A 21,986-nucleotide genomic window follows, 5' to 3' on the forward strand; every position below is an offset into this window, starting at 1 on the left:
GGTAAACAATTACAAATTTATAACAAAATTAATGAGCACCATGAAAGTAAAGGCCTGCGCACGATGCATGTTCAGTGTTTAAAGGACTCCTTACATTCCATATGGTTTTACAATCTGATAATAATAGTATGCAACATAGAACACCTCGCCTGTATTATATCCCTGATTCTATATCCAAGACATTGTGAATGTTTTGTGACTCAAGTTCAACAGAGCCGTCACAAGGGCCCCGCAAAATAGATACAATTATTCTTTTCAAACTTCCCTTGCCTGAAAAAAAAGGTTCATTCCTGTGTTATAAATATAGCCTTAACTAAATCGTTCTGTGGCAAAGACGTCAAGCCCCGCCCATCCCATCCCCATCGTGGCATCCTAGATCCGACGACGATTTCATGCAAGTTCCAACAAGCCAATTCGGTATTCGGACTGCACATTTGTTAAATATAGAACATTGGGGATAAATATAAGCATCGATCTTCAAGGCATGGTTCTTTGTCGTACTTTCTAAAATTAATTTCGGTTGGTGCCATGCACATTTTTAACCAAAAGTAAGCAGCGACCTTCATTACATGTACGTCATCAGTCATGTGATGTCTGTCTTTACCCCGCAGACTCGTGACCTTTGACGTGAACCTCTAAGTCTCGCGGGGTACTACCGAAGTGTTTATTAAATGTAGACGGTTTCATGCACAATCAACTATCACACAAAATATGTAGAATTGCATTATAAAACAAGTGCAAGGGGCTTCACGAACTACGTACTGCATAAAACGGATCAGTTTTTGTGAACCTTAGGTTACACTGAAAGAAACAACTTCAAGAAACTCATTGTTATAATAGTGCCTTGTGTCAAAATACAAATGTATAATCATTTAAGTGACTAGTAATATAAGAAGTATTATTTCAACCAGGAAATAAATAAGTGGAGCTACATATTAACCCTACACGAACAACCGCTTTGTTGTAAAGGTACATAATATAACCGCACAATACGGTACAAAGGTTTTGTAAATAAAGTTGAACTCTATGAACGTATACGCAGTTACACTGTTTCTTACACAAGACTAGTGGACACGGGTTTCACATAGGGATCGTCAAAACTTCCAGTATCCTTCTGAAGCACTGATCACAATAATTGCCCATGAGAAAAGAAAACATCCACTTGTAGATGAGGACATGGCGTCATCGTGCATTTGCCGCCTGAGAGGCGTCGTACTGCCGGCCTTGTTCTTGTGTGTCGTTTTACTTCCTAATAAAGGTAGGATTTTGAGTAAATGTAGTCTTATCTCTCACAATGGCTACCCGGATATAACATTGTAATATTGCAGTACTATTATCATTCAACCCTATAAGACAACTGTACCGCTGTTCGGAATTCTTGCTTGACCAAGTCGGAATTGTGAATGTATTTCTTGTTTCCAGGCGGTTCTGACTTTTGTTTTGTTTTCCCCCTTTTATTCATGATCATGGGCGTCGCGAGGGGGGGGGGGGGGGCAAGGGGGGGGGCACTTGCCCCCCCCCCCCCGGAAAAGCAAAAAAAAAAAAAAAGAAGAAGAAAAAAAAGAAAAGAAAAAGAGGCGCGAAGACAAAGTGGTGTAAATTTAATGATTGGGGGGGGGCAAAATGTCCCTGCCCCCCCTCTAAAACTGATAAATCGAGAATGTGTTGAGAAATACAAGCATTTTTTGGCAAAATAAACTTTTTGCCCCCCTCTAAAAAAAATCCTGGCGACGCCCATGTTCATGATTTCGTGAATTATTCAAGCACAGCGCCCCACTTTAAATGCACCGATTAACTTGGGATTCATGATGCAACCCGTAAAACCTTCAAAAAATATGTTCATTTACAATAAATCCCAGTCTGCTTCAATGAACAATTTCAAATTTGTAATTAAACATTCCCCAATGGTTAAAGCCATATTTAACCCCCAAAAATGACAGTAAAATATGGCTGAATTGTGCCTGCATAAATAGTCTGGCGCCATCCCATTACACAGTTAACAATTAATGAAATATATTCAGGGAACTCGACAAAAATGGCCAACTCGTGAAAAATGGCCCATGCGCAACCTCGTCCCCAGTGCTTATTTTATTTCCAACCTCGTTTCCAATAGTAAGCCCTGTTTAGGAAACTTTCTTCCTGTATCCTGATTCGATACCGCAATTTGCTAGTAATGGATTTATATCGTGTAGTTGGTGTTGTTATTTCCAACGTGCATTACGTGTTTTCACGTTAACTGTTATTATAACGTCCGCGCCTTCTCAAAAATACTCCTTTCTTTTCTACTTTGCTCATATTAATATGAAAAGTGATACTGCATAATATTGCGACAGATTGTAGCATTTTAACTTCCAAAAAAAATAGTGTTTACAAAACTCACGGCGCCACGAATTGATGCTGTTTTTACCCCAGACACCGCATGCAAAAACGCTGATGTAACGCACAGGTAGACACCAGACTACTCCTCAATTGCATACGTGTTCAAAAAATTTGCCTTGCAAGTGATCCAATACCAGGTTGAGAGAGCAGGTAGTGGTGGGCGCGTACTGCTCGACAATCTGGGGACCAGGTTGCCCCATGCGCGCATCAGTACCAGCAATGTGCATCCGACCAGAAAAGGAATCAAAGAAATTCAACAAATGTATGAAGTGCAATTCAAGAGCTGCACGCGACAAACCGCTTTGCTACGTGACTTTACAAAATAAAAGTCTCAGTGCCTCATACTATAGTTTTTCATGTCACACATGAAACTGAAAGTGCAAAAAATATTCACATATTAGGCTGCGCACACAACTCTTTGCATGCGGGTCATAGTCAACCCCTACATTTCACAACCAAATGTATCATTTGTAACTGGAAATTATCAACGATTTGCCTTGATAGTTTACTTTACACGGTTGAAATAAAATTAGCAGACGACAGTCACCAGTTTTCTTTTGCTTGTGCTCGATTTGTTCTCTCGACCAGTGGGAAAGAAGAGGTTACACAGGTCTACGATTCGCCATTAATTACAATTACAGGAACGGAAATAACCATTTAATATTAGTGTATCAGGGGCCCAGTCAGTGTTGTGATTTACATGCTAATAACACCCCGAGTAAGTCGAAGAAGCTAGCCAGAAAAGGGGAGCCAATTGTGTCAAAATTAGAAAATAGGTTTTCCACGTTGTAAACAATGAAAGAGGATTTCATGTTGTAGTCTCCCCACAAGGCGGACTTGAGAAAAAATGGTATGACAATAATCTTCACATTCCCGGGGAAGACAGTTCGATTGGAACGATAACAAAAGAAACTTGTTTGAAATACACCTGTCATCATCCAAAGCAAATGTTACAAAAAAATACAATTTGCCTTTAAAATCGTTCGTGTACAGCCTTGATATTGTCCCAAGAATGAGAATGAGGCTGATATGTACGACCTTCGTGCAGTAGGGTTTAAAATGCATTCTGATACATTGTATGAACTGGTAGTATTAGTCCAGGAGTTTCGGGGAGCTATTTATAGGAACCTATTTTTGCGATTGTCCCGACGTGCACGGAAGAAAACCAGGAAAGCGATATCCGAAACATGGTTGAAAGATGTTCAAGACCCCTTGGTTCAAATGAAATACTACTCACTTGAAGGTATATGTAGACAAGATAAAAGAGGTGGTGGTGTGGCTCTGTATATCAAGCATGATCTTGTTTATAAAATACGTCATGATATATGTGTTAACAACCAAGATATTGAGTCATTCTTCATAGAGCTAATCGGCATTAGTAATAGAAATATAATTGTCGGAGTTGTATACAGACCACCAAGTGCCTCTGTTGATAATTTTACTGATACCATGAATGAAATGTTAACAAGTCTTACAAATGAACACAAAAAATGTTATATTATGGGTGACTTTAATATTAACTTGCTACATTATAGCAGTGATAGCTCCGTACAGTATTTCATTGATATGTTATCTTCCCATTCGTTTTATCCAACTATTACTAAACCAACAAGAATTACTCCTCATAGTTCTACTTTAATAGACAATATCCTGACAAATGACTTCCAGAATCATACAGCTGGCATTTTAGTAACTGATGTAAGTGATCATTTACCTGTATTCTTGATTGCAGAAAAATCCAAACCCATTGAACGAAATGTAAACAAGCAATTTAAGCGTAACTTCGGTAGTGATGATATTTCCCAGTTTGTCAATGATGTAAATTCAACTGACTGGAGTTATTTATCATCTTCGGATGATTTAAATGATGTATACAACAGATTCCTACAAACTATAATTAAATTGTATGACAAGCATTTTCCATTACAAGAGGTTAAATGCCGATATGATAAGTGCAAGTCTCCCTGGCTTTCTAATGGTATCTACAACTCGATAAGGAGGAAAAACTTCTTGTATAAAAAATTCCTTAGAAATCCTAATCCTCATAATAAATCCATTTATACCTCATACAAAAATAGATTGAATACTTTGAAACGAAATGCGAAAAAAAATTATTTCTCAAAGAAATTCGGCCAGGAAAAGGGCAACATTAAAGGGACATGGCGTTTAATTAATAACCTACTTAACAAGGGTAAATCGAAACCCAACCCGTCTCATGTAGTCCAAGATGGCGTACAAATAAATGGTAATGAAGAAATTGCCGACACATTTAATGAGTATTTTGTAAATATTGGAACTCAACTTGCAGACAAGCTACCATTATGTAATACCGATTGTCAGTCTTTTCTTAAAGACAGATGTTCACATTCTCTCTTTTTAACACCAATAACAGAAGAAGAGATTGAGGATACCCTCAACCAAATTCCAGGTAGTAAGGCACCTGGCTTTGATGACTTAAGCCCTTTTGTTATGAAACAAGCAAGGAGTAGTCTTTCAAAACCACTGGCTAAAATCTTCAATAAGTCCATGGCTATGGGAGTTTTTCCTGAAGGGCTAAAAACAGGTAAAGTTATTCCAGTGTATAAAGGGGGAGATGAACATGAAGTTAGTAATTATAGACCTATTTCAGTTTTATCTACATTTTCTAAGGTTTTCGAAAAGTTAATTTACAAAAGACTTATATGTTTTATAGATAAACACAATATTTTATCAGAATCTCAATTTGGATTTAGGTCAAACCGCTCCACCGAGATGGCAACTTCTTATGTGGTAAATAGACTTCTTGAGGCCATAGACGACAAAAAGATCGCTATCGGTGTATTTTTAGACTTGTCTAAGGCATTTGATACAATTAATCATGATATCTTGATTTCTAAATTAGAGCACTACGGAATTCGAGGAATAGTTTTAGACTGGTTCAAGAGTTATTTGTCAAAAGAAAACAGTTTGTATCATTCAATTCTGCAAAGTCTACATGCAAGACTATTACCTGTGGAGTCCCGCAAGGTTCTGTTTTAGGACCACTTCTATTCATTCTGTATATAAATGATATTTGCAGTACATCAGATGTAATTGAATTTACTTTATTTGCTGACGATACAAGTTTGGTGTATAGTCATAGTAATGTAGATGCTGCTGTAAGTAATCTTAATCATGAATTTCTCAAAATAAGCACTTGGTTGGTAGCAAATAAACTTTGTATTAATCTACTTAAATCAAATTATATCATTTTCTGTCCTAAACAAAAGAAATACGCACAAACCATTCCTTTAAATTTCAATGGTACTATCATGAAACAAGTCAAAACAACCAAATTTTTAGGTATACATATTGATGAAAACTTAAATTGGAAATTTCACATTAATACCATATCTGGCAAAATATCCAGAACTGTAGGGATTATGAATCGCCTAAAGTTTTTTGTGCCGGAAAATATCCTTATCATTCTCTATAATTCTCTGATTCTCCCTTATCTTATTTACTCGATTCTCACGTGGGGTGGTTGTTCTTCCCAATGTGAAAAACTACTAATTTTACAAAAAAGAGCAATTCGTATTATATGTAATGTCAGTTATCGTGAACACACTACTCCCTTATTTGCTGCCCTCAAGATTTTACGATTTAATGACCTTTATTACCTAAATTTAGGTAAATTCATGTATAAATATTCAAATAATTTACTCCCATATTGTTTCAACAATTTCTTTACTTTCACCTCGAATATTCATTCATATAATACAAGAAGCGTTTCAAAGCAAAACCTTTACGTTTATTCCAGTAGAACGTCAATGTTGAAAAACGGCCTTGTCCACCGGGGCATTGACTTTTGGAACAGGCTGAGTGATTCAGTTAAATCATCGTTAACTTTATCTACATTCACCAAAAAAATGAAAACTCAATTGCTTAACTCTTATAATGTCTGATGAATAATTATTTTTACTCCTGTTTGTTTTGTTATGTTCCTGTTTTGTCCCTGCGTTTTTGTCCCTATTCGTAACTTGTATGGTAATAGTAGGTATTTGTCCAAAGGTTGGGGTACAAAAGCTATGCTTCACCCTATACCTAACGTTGTTCCAGTATGTATGTTGTTGATTTATGATAAATGTTGGTTTGAATTCAATTTATATCCAGTTATAATAATGGAATTATAACATTAATTTTGTGTATTAATGAACAACGTTGAATAAATGTCTAGCAAATTGAATTGAATTGAATTGAAACTTCGATTTTTCCGCAAGCCAATCAACCATTTCATACTGAAAGTATCGATAAAATAAAGCCGTGGTAAGTCAAGCTATACCATTTTGTTTTCAAGTAATGCTATTCGAGAACGAGAACTTTGATGATCGAGTGCGAGTGCCGTTATTTCCAGTACATGTACTTTGAAATTCGAGTACGAGTATAAGCACGAGTACTCTTGAAAAAAAATACTCGAGTAGTACTTGAGTACGAGTACCAAGTATGAGTACTACAACACTGCCCCAAGCTACATGAATCAGCAGAGGCAAAAACCGGCAAAACCAGGTTCAACACCATGACTCTTGGACTATATGGACACTGTTAAATAATATACTTTAACACAGGTCTGGCTCTCAATCTGCGGAACAAGCCGACTAGTCAGAGTACAACGTTTGCAGCTGATGTGCCTGCGGAGAATGCAGTAGATGGCGATCGAGGCACCACATCACATACAAGTAAAAGTTGTTTACTGTTTAAAAGGGGTATCATTCATTGTTATATACTGGCAATCGTGGGCATCAATCAGTGTAGGCATTCAGGTTGGGGACGGGGGACATCCCCCCCCCCCCCACGCGCACCGTGTCGTGAATTTCTATACGCTCGAGGACAATGCTTTATATTTCCCTTTGTCACTGTAACACCCTCTAAAACTAAGCACATAACCGTACGATCGAGGACCGTTTTCAACAAAAGACCCAAAAGTCGAGGACTGAAAGGATCTTTTTTCTCCCTTTGTGTGTTCGTCATCTATCGTAAAGCCATATGTACACATAGACAAACGTGTGTGTTTACCTGCAATCGTGGACCCATTATTGTCCCTCTTTTGTTTGTACTTTTTAGGAAGACCTCCAAAATGTTTTGCACACGATTGTCAATTGTGGACCTTCGGGAATTGTGGACCCTATTGTCCCCTATTGTTCAACGTCCCCTATTGAATGTAATATACACTCACCCCACACACACACCTTTATTAGTGAAGTGATCGATGCCCATGTTGGTAATGTTTCATACAAGGTTGCCTTTCCACTTGTTTTATTAATTCTAAGGATAGAAGGTCCCGTTTTAGATGCGGGATTTTAATGTACGAAAACTTTATGTTTGTGAGTGCAATGATAAAACCTTCAAAAGGTGACAGATGGAATGCTCCGTTCCACGAGTCCAAATGGAACGAAAATAAATGGAACATTACATAATCACCGAATGACATTATTCTTTCCACTTATGAAACATTTACTTTTTTATACAAAACCTCAATAATTCCAAAAGTATAAGTGTGACCCGTGCAGCGGATATTCCATTTACCGTGGAATAGAACTGTTTTTGCTGTCGGGCCGTGCGTTGAGACGAATAAATAAATGGCACGTGATCAACGGCCCACCAATCCGATGACGGGGATTAATTCAGGTGTTGCCTACAGATATTATTCAGGCTTTTCAAAACGGGGTTGTCGTAATTCGTATCAACTGCGATAGAAAATTGCACAAAATAACAATCTGAAGCTAATTGGACGTCTTTGATGTTGTTACATTTCTGTTTGATTGTCCTCTATTCCAGCTGAGATGTTATAAAGCTTTTGGTTTGGTTTTGCGTCATTCATCCGTTTGGCTAAGGGCCACATTATCCAAACACATCAAAACAAACAACCGAAAAACGTCTCACAAAGAGCGCCCCGCATAATAAATTACAGGGGTTACACAATATTTCACAATCAATTAACTTCATAATTAATTACGGATGATTTGTGACGTGATGTATTGTCTTCTGTGATTGTGCAAGCCAAACAAATATGGGTTTCGTTAAAAAAAAAAACAGGGATGTGGTCAAAAACGGGTTTATAGAATCCCGCATAGTCTCAATTTTGTGGGGTTTTTTTTCTTCTATCGAACCGTTCCAAATAATGTATTGTCAACAGTGATTGTGCACGCCAAAAACAAAGACAGTAGCCAAACGATGGTTGTGGCCACAAACGGGTTAATAGAATCCAAAAGTTAATGTAAAATTTGGTGTTGATTTTCTATCGAAACCATTAAAACAATTGCCTGTGTAGACTTTTCACAACACTAAAATACCACCGTGATTTGTGACATGTCCTGACGGTAACTTATGCCTAATAAGCAGTTTTGGAAAACAAACCCAATAAAGACTCGACATTTGGCATGATTAACAAAATGTTTGACGACACAATATTTTGGCACTTTCTCTATACGGGGCATGGCGAAAAACCCCAGGGTTGGGAGATTATATCCCTCCCCTTTCTTTGACCTGGTTGGGTCATTGTATTATCCCCCCCCCCCCCAGTTTTGTAGTGAGAAACAATAAATGCTGAATTTGAGGCTGTATTTTTACATTTCAACCGTCCTAATTTTTATATAATTATGAAAAACGGAGAAGGAGCACTACAAAAGCTTACAATACACTGTTGGTCTGCAAGGTTCAGTGCCCAACATGTACATTTTGAATTTCCATGATTTTGGGATTTTGCCGTTTGGTCATCCACAGTCCCCCACTTGCCGACACAGATTTACGCAACTGGTACGAGATGATAATATGTGGAAGGATATATTATTTATGTTATAGAGGAAGACCCGAATCAATGGTGGAGAGTAGATCTTGAGGCTATCTACTGCTTGAAGAAAATTACAATACTCAACAGAGTCGATGGCTGGGGTAAGTTTTCTCTACATGCTCTTCCAAGCCACGTTTGTCGATTAGAAAAACAAAATCCTTCTTTTTTGCATTCGCCTTCATCATTATCAAACGCAGTGTAGGCCCATATAGGCCTACGCAAAATCCATTTCGTTTCCAGATATGGGGGTATTTCGATGGCACAGTTAATTTAGAATTTGTGTTAAACATAATAGTGATGCAATTTTGTCATTAATTTAGTTCAGCCGAACTGACTCAGGTGGGCATTTGCACCCGAAGTTAAGTTTCATTTTTTCTTACGTCGGAAATCGGTTTTGCACACAGGATTCGAAAATAGTAGGCCTACAAAGTCCAAAACATGTGCTTTCGGGAAATACATTTTAAAACGTCCACACATAAAAAACGAACCTGTTGAAGCTTTTTATAAGCAAAATACAAATATTAAAACATATCTAACTTTATTAGAGTCCATTAATGGGGTTCTTGAACTACTAGGAAAGTGCAAAGACCGTGGGTCAAAATAATCCGTGGGTCAAAATAATCTTGGCAATGATTACTTTACGGCGTTACAAATTACTGCAGGTGGCCGATTGGCAGGTGCTGTAGTGCGGGCTGGTTTGGATCCATCAGATTTCTCACAGAACACACAGATAGGAGATGCAGTCACAAGTTCTCAAGCAACTAACGGAGCAGTGATTGATTTCATCGCGGATCCCATCGTCTCCGCTCGATACGTCAGTGTGAAAAAAAATGCAAATGGTTTTGTGTGCTTGGCCGAAGTCATGGTGGAGGAAATCCAAGACACTGAGGAGACTTCTACTGTTGAAGGTAAAACGAATGAAAATTATGGTTGCAAGCAAAGATGGTATAATTATTCTGCTGTTTTTAACGATTTGTCATAGTCACGAGGGAAATGACATCGTGCTTCACGATACAGTTTCAATATCTCCAACATTTCGCATAATGAATATTTTCCGGGAAAAATATTAAACATTGAACTACGGATTTTGAACTTCACAAATGATAAAGATGTTTAGTTGCTTTAATTCTTTGGCGAATTACTAAGAGTATCGAAGTTGGTCTTGGGTATTAAGGTCGAGCCCATGCATAAAAGCTGTTATTGATGGACTGTTTATTTTTTTATTTATTAGGGCAAGTTGATGAGAAAGTTTACACTGCTTAAAATAAGTTGAAAATTTGTGAAATCATTGCAGATGCAAACACCGAAACCTCAAATGTGGTATTAAATAAGAGGGGACAACAAAACATGCCTTTTATTTGCTTTGTGTGCCTGTGAGCTAGATGGGATATAGAATGGTGTACTGATGTCAAAAGTGGGGGTGTGGGGGCTAAAAAAAATATGGATTTTAGGGTGGTCTTTTTTGGCATCTTGTTATTACATGCAAAATGCAAGTGTTATTGTGATGTTTTGTTTTAACTATTTGCCATGGCCTTTTCTGTAACCTGAATTACCGACAAAAAATATTGCCAAACCAACAGAAGTTTATTTAGATGGCCTCATTTTGTAGATTAGTCATTTAACTTCAAGGAACATTTTTCCTTTACGAGATCTTCAGTGAGAAAACTCCACTCTTAATGCCTTGAAGTCAAAGGATAATAGCAAAGAGTTGACAGAAGACACACTTAAAACGTAACACGAGTTACCACGAAATTGCTCATCAGTGAGCCTTGATTACTTTCATTTCTATTTATACAATAACGTATGAAGTTTTAATTCAATTGGCTGCCGCCAATGAAAAAAAAAAACGTGTGTTACATTGCAAAAGTTTCTAGGCTGAAAATATAAACTTTGAATGGACATTGTCGGCAGTGGGGGGATGGTTGGGAAAACTAAAGCGATTAACCTGACCCCACTGCTGCAGAGCTCTTAACACCTTTGTCCATATTATTAGCATATAAATAACCTGTTAATTACAATATATTGCTGATTGATTGATTGATGATATGTTCCTTTTTAACACAAGTTGTATGAAAAAAATTGAGGTTCAGCCGAAATTTACTTTACGTTTTTTTTTTTTTTTTAGGGTATTCAAACGCTTTCTATGTGTAACATTCCAAAGACTATACTTTGACATATTTTGTATTACGAGAAAAATCCCTTAAAATATTTAGATGAAAATTTAATTTGTTCCGATCCAACAGTCCTATGGCAACGTTAAAACATTTTAATGCATTCATTTAACTTTTCAGAAATCGGTGTGGATTTTACTCTGGTTGCCAACCCCGCTCGTCTCGGCCAGACTGGAGACGACAATGCAGTCATCCAAGCTTACAAGGGTTCTACGTATGCCTCAGCTGGGATCATCTTCGGCAGACAACTGACCACAGGAGGTAGCAATGTCGAACTACCAGCAGGATCGATGGTTATGGATGATCCTCAGACAATATGTAATGTTACATTGTCCAGTACGTTACCTGAATCAGCGGGGATTGACCGAACGGGTGTCTTCTACGCTGAAGCAGTCAAAAAAGAAAACGTGACCAGGATACAGACAATCATATTGAACAAAGATGGTAAGCTGATATGATGGCAAGGAAAAGTTGTAGTCTGATATCAAGCACTGCATTTTATTTCAAATATACATCCATCTGTTTTTGTTGTTACTTCCTCATACCGTCGTTTTATTTTATAGTTGTATTTACAGACTATGGAGCTGGGGATGCTTTCCTCACAAAAGATTGTAACAGGTGAGTTCCATGGTTATTACTGATTGTTGCAATGTTTCGTGATTTCATTGCAGACAGCACAGTCCATACACGACCTACACAGCGAACACAGATTGCCAACATCGGAGAGTCGGTGACACTTCAGATGGAGGATGTGAATTCACCTGCTAACAGCAACTACAGATGGAGGCATAATGGCGGTGACGTCATCGCAGCATGGAACAACCAGCTAAATGCGAATATCGATAACGTTGCTGTAGATGATGGAGGCATATACAGCTTTTCTGTCGCGGACCAAGAAAGTCAACAACTTCATGGCTTCATGAGACTCATCGTGAGAGGTGTGTCTTTCACATTTCTGCCCATAACTACCTTAACTTATAAGTTCTTGTTTTCCAAAATAATATAATTATTGCGATCATTCCATAAACAGGTTGTCCTGCGGGTATGTGGGGCCCGCCTTCATGTCAGAACACCTGTCGTCGATGCTACAATGGAGGTATCTGTGATGACAAGACGGGAACGTGTATCTGCGCTCCAGGATTCAGCGGAGAATATTGCCAGCAAGGTAATTCGTCATATCATTATATTTTGTATGGCGAACATTAAATCCTTCTTGTGAACAACTTGTTTGGCTGGTTTAGATATAGTTCAATTTGATATGATATGAGTATGTTATTCTCTTACATTCAGTTCACGGGCGTCATGTCTTTGGCCAGAATGCTAGCCATACCTGTTCTGATAGCACTGATCCACACAACGACGCTTGCCGGGGTCGTATGTTTTGTCTTCCTGATCCTTACGGATGCTCCTGTGCTGCTGGGTATATGGGACTAGACTGTATGCAAGGTATTATGGAATTATCAAAATCTTGTTAAGTGGTTTTTTTTTCTACACTTCTTTTCACTAGTTTTCCTATTCAGGCAAGGGTCTCCGAATTGTGAACAGATGACATGAAACTGGTTGTTTTGTGAAAGCGGATTTTTTTAATAGCAAAGATGTTCTGCAAAACAGTCGCTGCTGATTAGTTTTACTGTCTCGCTGATTCGTCCCCGTATATAGGGTAAACACTTTCTTTTGTCCCAAGTTGTCCACTTTTATTCAATTGACTTTTTTCACATTAGAATGTGCTGAAGGGAAGTATGGAGCCGACTGTAAGCAGACATGTCACTGTCCATCTGGAGATTCCTGCGAGAAGGATACGGGAGAATGTAATGGAAGTAAGATAATGTTGCTTTGTATTACAACTAAGCTTGTTGAAGCGGGGGTTTTTGTGACAATGCGAAGCAAAAGTTAGTCAATCTTTCAAACGTGAACTTAAGTTGTAACTTTAAGTCGAGTCTCCCAAAACTCTCCCTTTGGTACCGTTGAGGGGGTATTTGTGCACGGAGCTCATAAGGCAGTAACAACTAACAGGAAACTTCAAATTGGATGTGTACCCAGCTGCTTTTCTGACTTCAGCTATATGGTGAGGTTTATAGAACTGCCTTTGTTAAGTCAAAAAACTGGACAAACAGAACTTAGTTACAACTATAGTGTAATATGAAATGCAAAAGGATATTTACTTATTAACAATGTGTATTAATGCGTTACATCCGCTATACTAACATATACTAACGTTTACAGTCTTCATATTTCATTCCAGATTGCATACCACCATATTTCGGAAGTAACTGCCAGTGTTCTAGTAAGTTTGTTGAATCTCTTTCACTATACCCACTTATCTTTAATCTAAACAGATATTATTTTGCAGATACACGTTGACGGGAGAGTTACCAGCAAGACAAGACAAGCATCTCATAGTTGAAATAGAAACAATTAGAAGACGTTTGTGCAGATTATTATGTGAGATGACACCTTTAAGAGGAAGGTGATGGATAAAACGGCAAACAAAGAAGCATGACATATGAATGAAGAGGCCACGTCTACAATGGCTAAACATGTGTGATATTATGCTATCAGTGACACTACTTCAGCTTCAACATTACCTTTGGCGGATCATTAACTGATGCTTGTAATTGTTACACCCTTTGTCTAATTGTAGCTGACAATGGCGTTCTGGGGCTAACAGTGATTGCAGACGATCCAAAGCAACTCCAAGTTTCCTGGCAACCAGATGCATGTGTCTCTGGCTACATACTGGAGTATGCATTGACAAACAGGGGCCAATGTGAAGAGATTGAATCTCCACAGTGGGTATCACTTCCAGGTCTACTCGATGGTCAAACTACCAGTCATGTCATCACTGGTTTGATTTCTAGTTCAACCTATATGGTTTACATTCGCCCACAGTACAGTGGTACGCCAGGACCCAATTCGACGACATCTGGAACCACACTAAAAGATGATAGTGAGTAGATCGAACCATTTTTCCTCACATCCATAACTAAATGCAGCAATTTTGCTATATGGTCATTTAGCTGTAAGCGCTCAAAGATAATTTAGGACAACCTGCGATTAAACGCTCCTTTGGTTGTCTCTCTTTTTCTCCAGATCCATCCGTTTCCCCTGTGGTGGTGACTTCCTACGATTCTACCAGTGTCACACTCAGCTGGCGTGAGGTGTATTGTGCCAACTACTCCGTCGAATACGCACTGCAAAACAAAGATGGTTGTGAAACTATCGACCAGCTAAACTTCATCCAGCACTGCATGTGTTCTGGAAGTAATTCGACGGTAATACCAAATCTCTTGGTCAATTCGGTTTATGAGATACGAGTCCGCGCCTTTGTTGATGGAAGCGGCGGTCTACTTATACAACGGAGCGTTACAACCGGTACCAAAGGTAAGACTATTTTCTATGAGCCAAACTGTCAATGCATTGTGTACTGACTCCCTGGGCCCTGGCTCAGTTTGGCACCATAAACAAGCAGATGTGGACCAACTTAATTCAATCTGATTATTTTTTTCTTTAGAACCGTCTGCACCACCACAGCAAGTGACCGTCACTTCAACGGCGAAACGGAGCCTGAATTTCTCCTGGAGAAAGCCAGCGTGTGGAAGCCGAGGTGGCAACATCACAGGCTACTCATACAAGCTGAGTGGACCAGGGTCACAACTCATCTCAAATGTATCGACAGCTGAACAAGTTGAGATAGATGGCTTAATCCCCTTCACTAACTACAGTTTTCAAGTTGCCGCAAACAACAGTGTTGGGGTAGGGCCGTACAGTGAAGTTGTCGTTCAGAGAACTGATGAAGCAGGTGTGTGCTGTTTAAAAATACCATGAACAAAACCTTGATCAAAATTCCTTGTTATTGGGTGATTTTAGCCATTGTTTACTAACGCTTGCATATTTAAACTGATTGCTTAACCCTGATTGCTTGATTTTTTTAACAATATTCAATAGAGCCCACAGTACCCTTGAATGTCGCTATTCAGAACGTTGATGACGTATCCATCACTCTCCAGTGGTCAGAGCCCGACCCTCCCCAAGGAATCATCATCCATTACAACGTTAGGTACTGGAGGAGTGAACAGCCAGGAAACCAAACGCTTATCAACGACGTGGTGCAGTTGATGCATGAGATCACAGGCCTTGAAACAAATGTAGCCTACTTTTTGCAGGTACCAACTTTGTCAGTTCCAAACGGCAATATCAGAATCTGATAGGTACCATTAATGTCTACCGTACGGAGAGCAGTGGTGTAGAAGTGTCATTTTTATTGAGGGGTAGACGTGAAAAAGGCCACTTGCCTCATCTGTGCTCACATGTAGACATACAGGTGGGTTTTTTACCGGTCACCCAACTTCAGTAAACCAAAACAGTGGGGAAACACACCCTCTTCCTGTGTTATGAGGCTGCTTTTCAAAGCAGAATATCACGGACGTTATCGGGCAATATGTGGTGCTTTTCAGGGCGGCAATATTGCCGACGTTTGCCAAGTTGCAGAATGGTCACTCTTGAAAAAGGCACCTGTGAAAAAAAGGGCACTCGTACCAAAATATTGGGAGGCGAGGGGACGATCCTCCCCCCACCCCACCACTAGTGCAGAGTCGATTCGGTTTTATATTGGTAAAACTGAAGACTTTGATTTATGTTAATTCTCTATTAAGGATGCGGTTTAAAATGATAACTAAACCATTCATAACTTTCATTTAAAATAAGTGGTTTTACTGCCTGCAGGAACAGGGTGATCATTTACTTCAGTGATGCTGTAATTCTCGTTTATTCAAATGTTGTTAGGTACAAGCTGAAACGTCTGTTGGTGTAGGACCATGGAGTGCGAATGTCACTGCGACCACCCAAATCGGAGGTATTGTATTCACTGCAGAAGTCTGATATTTAATTTTACTATATAATACGATTCTATGGCGAAAATATTTTATTTTCTTGAGCTTTTTTTACGAAATGGAAAAGTAATGGCATGCAGCGTCGTTACTTTGCGAGACAAGTTACATGGTATGGACCATTTTATCACTGTACTTCTTGGTTATATTGCTGCGGGGTTTTTTTTTTTGCAATTAATTTCCGTTCAAGACTTAATTAATCTTTTTTCATAGATTCATTAATGTTTAGGTTTTCTTATTGACTGTTGTAAATGTGACCTTGCAAGGAGTATATGAGTCATTAAGGCAAACAAAAATTATTAATACCCACCATTCGTGTATAGTTTTGGTTCCGTCATACGATTCCTTATGTGTCCTTATTGCGATATTTGACTATAGATCTTAGTCTGTCGTCATACGAGTGCTCATCACAAAGGTAAGTCCATACTTAGTTTAAAAAACGATAACAAGGAAAGATTGTGAACCATTCTCTACTGACTTTTCCTTGTCATTTCTCCTGGCAGTGCCTGGGCCCGTACGAAATCTTCGTTGGACGAATACGAACGAGTCGTCAATAACTCTAGATTGGGACGAACCTCTCAAACCAAGAGGCAGCATTTCCCATTACATAGTAAGTATTTCAATAAACAAAGCCATGAATAAGTAGTGTTTGCGAGTCCCAGAGGGCCAGCCTACAATCCTCGCTGTACCTATCTCACTGCCCGACCGACCGACCGACCGACCGATTGATCGATTGACTCACTGACAGTCACTTGTGAGCAGGTCATTCTCAACCAATTCGGGCTATTCACAATGCTGTGCGCCACCAAGAGTTTGCCATGGAGATTCCATTTTTAAAGTTAACGGTCGACAATCACGGCCCATATGAATGAAGTGTCAGTAGACAACTTGAGCTATGATTTGTTATAGATTGGGACATAGCGTTCTGCCGCCTTACAAAAAGCATGATATAAATAAAAAGAAAAGAAAAGGGCAAACATATACTCGAATCGTACGCTTACGAAACTACTGACCGGAAATAAGTAACAATTTCAAAGGTGCGGCGCGGCGAATTTGTCGACCATCTCCCACAATGTACTGGGAAAAATGAACTATCTGTGGCAAACTCATGGTGGCGCACTGCATTGTGCATCGCCCGAATTGAATAGAGGTTTGTACGTGGGATGAGACTCAGTTTCATTTTCATTTTCAGTTTCATTTGAGAGACATTTATAGTTCCTTGATCGACAAACAGAGTTATCAGGGTCACACGTTGACCCTAACTACACGCACGCTGTTAAATAAAGGTCCAACATTTCCTTAATTCTCAATAAAGTATCGTTATTTCGTCTTCTATTTATTTGCATTATAATTACATAACAAGGAATATTGATCATATCCTGAATACCAAATATGTAAATTGTTTTTACAACTACAAATGAATTCTTGATTTTTAAGGTAAGGTACAGGATCTTCTCTCCATCGGAAGACTACAATATGGATGAGGTTGAGAATTCACCATTCACAAAGAATGGGCTAGATCCAGCCACTGCGTACGAGTTCAACATTACGGCTCAAAATGAGAAATTCGAAGGATTCCCCCACATCTTGGTGGTTTACACGAAACCACAATCAAGTAAGATACCATTCATAAGATGGAATTTTTGCGTCGGGGAGTAAGACACCAGTTTCTTCATTTATTCTTAAAAGCCCCCAGTCAGATTGACCCGAAACAGAGATATATGTTTGACCCACTTACTGACTATTAGGCAAAAGAGACTGTTTTCCGGGTCAAATTGACACTTCGTTTGCTCATTTACCGAGTCATTAGACCCGCTAACCTTGCAAAGTGTTGTTTTGATCCAGAAAAGTGTCATTTTTTTATGAGGCAAAAAAAAAAAACAGGATTCCGGGTCAAATTTGACAAGGGACCTTTCAGAGTGTAGAAAGTAACTATAAATAGTTCTTTTTAATACATGGCTAGTCCGTATTGTGTGGCATACCACTCACATTTGCTATCGGTTTGTGGACCAGGTAGCCTGGTAAGCTCAGTGGTCGAGTTGCTACCACGGCTGCCCTAACTAGCAGGTAGCGATGGGTTAAATTGTTCCTGCAACCAACATGTTTTTTTTGTACATGGATTTTAGTGAAAGGTATAGGATGTGCAAAATGTAGACCGTATGTGAAACCAGGTTAGGGCCTACTGTACTTTATAACCAATTCAACAAATGAATGAAGTCTATGGAGGTATAATGCATTATAATGTTGGTCTATCCCACAACAAGTAACACCTCAATTTTCTTCATTATTACTACGTCTATAGATACTCTGAAACGCAGATACGGTTGTATAAAATTAAAACAATTTTAAAACTCCCTTTGAACACTTGTTTTAGACCCTGCTGCGCCCCCTAAACCACCTTCCTACGACAGCGAAGCCACAGACACTACCGTGACGATCGGGCTGACGAAACCCACCACCGGGGGCCAATTCGTGGAGTAAGTATGAATCCGTACCTTGGACAAGGTGTATGAAACGCCAAGACCACCTGGAATTGGCACATAAACATTGACTCTTATTGACAAATTAAGGTTTGCTCAGTTGTCTCGTAAAGAGAAACTTCAAGAGAGAAATTTAGAAAAGTGTTAATTTTCAATGCGTGAATTTCGTAGTTTCTGTCGACGAATTATCCTTAAGGCATCCAACCGAGGTTCAAAGTATTTGTTTGATGTTAGGCCAAAAAAAATAAGTCGGTCTCTGGTCAGCGCGCGCGTCGATTTTAATCATGCGCGTCAACCTTTTTTTTCTTCAAATTGTCCACGGTAGCTACAGCAGCGCCCTCTATTGCCGCACCTCCTCAAATGTTTGTACCAAGGAATGGGGAAATTGCACCAAGGCAAATGATAAAGGGCACCAAGGCAAATTATGGAGGTCCCCAATGTATATGAGGACACAACAAAAGCAAAAAAGTACCCACCTTGTCTGTACAATCCAAGCTTCCAAAAAAAAAAAAAAGACCAAAAAAAAAAAAAAACAGCCGCGTCGCCGCATCAATTCCGGAACTTTGGTCTGACCAGAGACCGAGTATTTTTTTGGCATTAAAAAGGGTAACTACTGGCGAGCTAAGTCCGAGTTAAAAAGGTAATGTGTCTATTTTATAGATGCCTGCTATGGAAAATGACATTTTTTACAGTTAAACAAAATAAATAATATGATCGTAAAGATACTTGGGGGTTAAAAATTGATATATTTAACTTAAATTGGAAATTCCTAGTCTTTTTTCACAAGCGGGTTTTAATCACGAGTGCCCCTTCTTAACGTCGTGCGAACGTCTTTAATTGTGCCGTTACGAAAAGCGCCACCTATATTCCGATAGTGTCCGCTTTGAAGGACAACCCCGCAGAAAAAGGGTGTCAATACCCCCCCCCTCCCCTTTGTAATGTGGCGGATGCCAGGTGACCATTGAAAAAAAATGGGCGCCAGCCCCCCCCCCCCCTTCCCCCAAAAAAACCCAACTAACATCCCCCAACTCTCCCCCTAACGGCAGGCCACGTTGCTGGTCTTGGGAAATGATGATTAACAATCAATACAATATTTCCCCTCAGGTCATACGTTGTCCGAGTCAAGAGAGTTGGATCGGTGGTCAAGAGAGATATACTGGTCCCGAATCAGTTCGAGGATTCACCCAACGACTACATCGCAGCTGAGCTACTTGCTCAGATTGCACCGGAAAAATTCGTCATCGGTGATACCCAGATGTACGGTGGTTACTACAACGCACCGCTAATGACAGGCGAGAGTTACGAAATTCTCACGGGCTCGGTTAGCAAAGGCAACGAATCGGTAGGCTATTTTCGGTGTTTTTAGTAAAGAATTGTCAGTTATATCACGAAGTTAATTATTCCCGGTACTCTGATGTTTTGCTTACATACTTTGCTAACAGGAAGGCTACGTGTTTTACTCAGATCCCTGTATGTATTTTTATTACATTGTATGACAAATTATAGGTATCATTTTTTGATAAATGATTCCTGCTAGTATCAGATCCCTTTATGTATTTTTATTACATTGTATGACAAATTATAGGTATCATTTTTTGATAAATGATTCCTGCTAGTATTACGGGAAATGATCTTTAAATTACATAGACTTATGTCACAAAAATTCCTAGCTTAAATGACCCTTAACTTAACCTTATCCTACCCTCAACAAACATTGTAAATTTGGGCATCACGTTGAACCAGGATATGCGATGGTAGGATTTTGCCCAGAAACAGGACTTGGAACACCAAGGGTCTTCCTATTTTATCTTGTCTCCATAAATACAACAGTTGATGATACGTATCACCCTAAGGGTACAGTATACAAGATTTCTGATACTCGATTTGTGTGATATCTTGTAGGATGGATACGTGTCTTACTCGGAGCCCTTGACGGTTACAGGTAAATAATAATATGTCGATTTAGATATTTGTTGAAAAAGGTTTGTGGAAACAGTATGTGAAGTGATATCCCTGAAAATAATGGTGATTCTGAATAGGATGAGCGGTGTAAAGTCGACGTTTCGGTCATTATGCTCGGAGCGTCAGTTCAAGAATGATGCCGATATTTCTCCTAGATGTTCATTGTCATTCATGCATGACACTACAGTATCACTGTTATGTCCCCCCGCTCTCTATAGAACAATCGATTGGAAGCATGGTGTAGTCCTACAGTATACTTTAACCCTAAAGAGGCCGGGTTATTTTGCCAATCTCTCAGCCGGGGGGGGGGGGGTGTCAGATTCCGCCCCCCCCCAGATCTCGGCCATCGAGTGACGAAAAATTTTGAAACTCTGTACATGCATAGAACAACTCTTCATAAACATACCCAAGAAAGTTCATGACCAAAGGTCAAAGGGTTTAGGAATTATGGCTAATTAATTATTCATATGTATGAATGGCAATTCTGGTCTGTGTACACGACGTATATGGGAAAATTCAGTTTTCACGGCCAATTTTTATGTTTTTGGTGTGCAAGGCTTGAGGCTAAAAAGTCATAAAAGCTTGGGTCGCAAAAAAATTTGTTTAAAGGCTATTGCGGAAAAAGTCGAGGGGGGGGCGGATTCCGCCCCCCCCCCCCCCGGCCCTTTTAGGGTTAACTGCCGGAAGAGCCCTTACATACTTCATGACTAACCTTGTGTTTGTCGATCTTTGTTTCGCAGCAAAGAAGACCACAACCGAACCACCGCCACCAGTTGGCGTGATAGTAGCTGTCGTGCTCGTCGTTGTCATCCTTGCTTTGGGTCTTGTCGTTGGCTTTGTAGTCTACAAGAGGTAACCAATCACAGATGAACTTTATTAGAAATCTACAGATTCTGAAAACCAACACAATGTATCATGCTCTTTTATCAGACAAACAAGCTTGTTATCTTTTGTCATGTAAAACCTTGCAACAGTTTTTCTTCACCAAGATGAATAATTGTCAAACCTTGATCCTCTTACGCCTCTTCAACTTTTAAAATAGTTGAAATAATAATTTATTTTGCAATGAAGGTATGGTTCTTTAGGATATCAATCCTTTTACCTAATTTTTACATCTACGTGTCTTGATTGGTGTTTCTTTAACAGAAGAAGAGCAAGTCGAGCCAAACAACTCAGTGATGAATCTGACATTCCACTGAACGCAAAGGCTTCGCCTTCCGGTAAATCTTCTTCATTTCTAGAAGATTTTTGTCATAATCCATTTTGAGCCACGTTCAATATGTTATCCGTCGACCCAACAAGG

The 21,986-nt window shown here is 39.2% G+C and overlaps 1 protein-coding gene across 1 annotated transcript in view; it reads left to right on the forward strand.

The window, feature by feature from the left end:
• Positions 1 to 4,905: 4,905 nt before the first annotated feature.
• Positions 4,906 to 21,986, forward strand: part of LOC119736751 (receptor-type tyrosine-protein phosphatase mu-like) — a 29,270-nt gene continuing 12,189 nt past the window's right edge. Inside the window, exons 1-22 of the mRNA XM_038210763.1 lie at positions 4,906 to 4,942; positions 6,963 to 7,073; positions 9,196 to 9,285; positions 9,847 to 10,113; positions 11,476 to 11,799; positions 12,027 to 12,293; positions 12,386 to 12,520; positions 12,646 to 12,801; positions 13,077 to 13,172; positions 13,598 to 13,639; positions 13,997 to 14,302; positions 14,446 to 14,736; positions 14,867 to 15,154; positions 15,301 to 15,518; positions 16,138 to 16,207; positions 16,745 to 16,851; positions 17,679 to 17,856; positions 18,616 to 18,718; positions 19,826 to 20,063; positions 20,624 to 20,663; positions 21,424 to 21,535; positions 21,830 to 21,933. Of these exons, the coding sequence (XP_038066691.1) occupies positions 4,906 to 4,942; positions 6,963 to 7,073; positions 9,196 to 9,285; positions 9,847 to 10,113; positions 11,476 to 11,799; positions 12,027 to 12,293; positions 12,386 to 12,520; positions 12,646 to 12,801; positions 13,077 to 13,172; positions 13,598 to 13,639; positions 13,997 to 14,302; positions 14,446 to 14,736; positions 14,867 to 15,154; positions 15,301 to 15,518; positions 16,138 to 16,207; positions 16,745 to 16,851; positions 17,679 to 17,856; positions 18,616 to 18,718; positions 19,826 to 20,063; positions 20,624 to 20,663; positions 21,424 to 21,535; positions 21,830 to 21,933 (3,580 nt within the window). The remainder of the gene's footprint in view (positions 4,943 to 6,962; positions 7,074 to 9,195; positions 9,286 to 9,846; positions 10,114 to 11,475; positions 11,800 to 12,026; positions 12,294 to 12,385; positions 12,521 to 12,645; positions 12,802 to 13,076; positions 13,173 to 13,597; positions 13,640 to 13,996; positions 14,303 to 14,445; positions 14,737 to 14,866; positions 15,155 to 15,300; positions 15,519 to 16,137; positions 16,208 to 16,744; positions 16,852 to 17,678; positions 17,857 to 18,615; positions 18,719 to 19,825; positions 20,064 to 20,623; positions 20,664 to 21,423; positions 21,536 to 21,829; positions 21,934 to 21,986) is intronic.

This window comes from Patiria miniata, unplaced genomic scaffold (genome assembly GCF_015706575.1).
Source record: "Patiria miniata isolate m_02_andy unplaced genomic scaffold, ASM1570657v1 HiC_scaffold_3, whole genome shotgun sequence".
Taxonomy (NCBI): domain Eukaryota; kingdom Metazoa; phylum Echinodermata; class Asteroidea; order Valvatida; family Asterinidae; genus Patiria; species Patiria miniata.